Source organism: Panthera uncia, chromosome X (assembly GCF_023721935.1).
Source record: "Panthera uncia isolate 11264 chromosome X, Puncia_PCG_1.0, whole genome shotgun sequence".
Classification (NCBI taxonomy): Eukaryota; Metazoa; Chordata; class Mammalia; order Carnivora; family Felidae; genus Panthera; species Panthera uncia.
In genome coordinates, this window is record NC_064817.1 from 682924 (window position 1) to 685254 (window position 2331).

The window sequence follows — 2331 nt, forward strand, 5'->3', positions numbered from 1 at the left end:
GGCCCTGTCCTGCCTGGATCTCAGTGGCCCTGACCCTCCTGGACCTCGTCCTGCCCTGCCTGGATCTCAGAGGTCCTTCCCTGCCTGGATCTCAGCGGCCCTGCCCTGCCTGGATCTCAGCGCCTCTGCACTGCCTGTATCTCAGTGGTCCTGCCTCTCCTGGATCTCAGTAGCCCTGCGTACCTTGGATCTCAGTGGTCCTGCCCCTCCTGGATCTCAGCGGCCCTGCCCTGCCTGGATCTCAGCGGCCCTGCCCTGCCTGGATCTCAGTGACCCTGCCCCTCCTGGATCTCAGCTGTCTTGTCCCACCTGGATCTCAGTGGTCCTGCCCTGCCTGGGTCTCAATGGTCCTGCCCCTCGTGGATCTCAGTGGTCCTTCCCTGCCTGGATCTCAGTGGCCCTGCCCTGCCTGGATCTCAGAGGTCCTGCCCTGCCTGGATCTCAAGGGTCCTGCCCCTCCTGGATCTCAGTGGCCCTGCCCTTCCTGGATCTCAGTGGCCCTGCCCTGCTTGGATCTCAGCGGCCCTGCCCTGCCTGGATCTCAAGGGTCCTGCCCCTCCTGGATCTCAGTGGTCCTTCCCTGCCTGGATCTCAGTGGCCCTGCCCTTCCTGGATGTCAGTGGCCCTGCCCTGCTTGGATCTCAGCGGCCCTGTCCCCTCTGGATCTCAGGGGTCCTGCCTCCTCTGAAACTCAGTGGTCCTGCCCTGCCTGGATCTCAGCAGCCCCACCCTGCCTGGGTCTCAGCCTCTAGTCTGCAGAACTGGGAGACAGGAGGTGATTTATTTGTGTTGTTTGAAGCCTCTGCTTGGGGGCCGTGCCGGGAAAGTGCTGACTCATTGTGCTGCACAAGGCAAGCCAGTGGGGTTGAGCTCCCGAGGGTGGGGGCTGCTCCCCTCCCCCCAATTCCCAGCAGCTCCCACTCATAGCCCCAGCAACCTCTCTCAAGTGAATGAAGTAACGGCCGTAAACCGTTTTAAAAGCGGAAGTCTATGGTTTGTTTTCAGAGGTAACATATTGACAGCACAACTTCCTGGGGAGATCAGAGGGTCGATTGGGCTGGAAAATCCCGAGAGGGCACAGATCTCCGGGGCCGATTGGAGCAGAGGCCGCCCTCTGAGACCCTGCCTGCACCTCGTGTGCGTGAGCAAGAGAAAAACAAGCACGCTGCGGGCTCTGGGTTCAGGAAAGGCTCGAGGGCGTCTCGGGAGGTCGCTGGCTTGGCTTGGAAACAGGGCGGGAGCTTGGAGACAAACGGGGGGAGGGCACTTACCTGGAAGTTACCGCGGTGCAGTTCAAAGAGCCCAGGGAAGGTGAGCTTGGGATCGGGCACGCTGGGCATGAGGCACTTGTGCAGTCTGAAACGCACAAGGAGATCTGGTCAGGCGGGCGGGCGGCGTGTGACCCCAGGACCATGGTTTCCCTCAAGGCCACGAACGCACTGATTGGTGGAAACAGTCCGAAGAGGGGGGCCTGGTGGCAGTTACGACGCAGGAGACACTGGGGGAGCCGCCTGCCCTTCCCCACCTGCCTAAAATCTGACGCAGCGCTTTCCCAGGTTGCGACGGAAATTTTCATTTGTAAAGGCGCCCCCCACCCCCACTTTTCACCAGGAAGAGAACCAATGTTATCAGCAACAAATTTCCACACACACGACCTTTCTCGCCATGAATTTTCTCTGTTCATGTTCTAGTCTCCTTCCCACAGTTTCCGCCCTAGAGCTCCGGGACGCCTTGTCCTCTGCCTACCCGCAGGTGCACAAGCCCGTTGCTAAAGTCGTGTCTGAGCTCCCCAGACAAACTGTTGCTCCGCGTGTTCATTTCCTCCCAGGGAATCCCGCGTGCACGGAAAATCATGCCATCAGTACAGAAACATATGCCTTTTCTCCTGTTAACCGGCCTTTGGTCACTTTAATTCACAGGCCCTCAGACACTGAAATTAAGAGGTTGTAATGTAATATGATCCTAATCTAATATGACTGGTGGCTTTATAAAAAGAGAGACCGATTACCAGGATGGGTGTGCTCACAGACAGAAGGGACACAAGGAGAGTGTGACATGCAAGGACACATGCTAAGGAGACAGACCGCGGGAGAAACCAACTGTGCCCACACCTGGATCTCAGACCCCCAGCCTCCAGCCCTGCTTGAATCGAGCCTCCCAGGCTCAGACCTGCCTGGACCTCAACCTCCAAGCTTCAGCCCTGCCTGGATCTCAGATTCTAGGCCTCCAGCCCTGCCTGGACTGCACACTCCCAACCTCAGCCCCCCCTGGATCTCAGACCCATCCAGCCTCAGCCCCTCCTGGATCTCAGACTCCCAACCTCGGCCCTGC

At 58.9% G+C, this 2331-nt stretch overlaps 1 protein-coding gene across 1 annotated transcript in view; it reads right to left on the bottom strand.

Moving 5' to 3' along the window:
* CRLF2 (cytokine receptor like factor 2) overlaps window positions 1-2331 on the bottom strand; it is a 21451-nt gene that overhangs the window by 2463 nt on the left and 16657 nt on the right. Inside the window, exon 7 of the mRNA XM_049643329.1 lies at window positions 1272-1356. Coding sequence (XP_049499286.1) covers window positions 1272-1356 — 85 coding nt within the window. The remainder of the gene's footprint in view (window positions 1-1271; window positions 1357-2331) is intronic.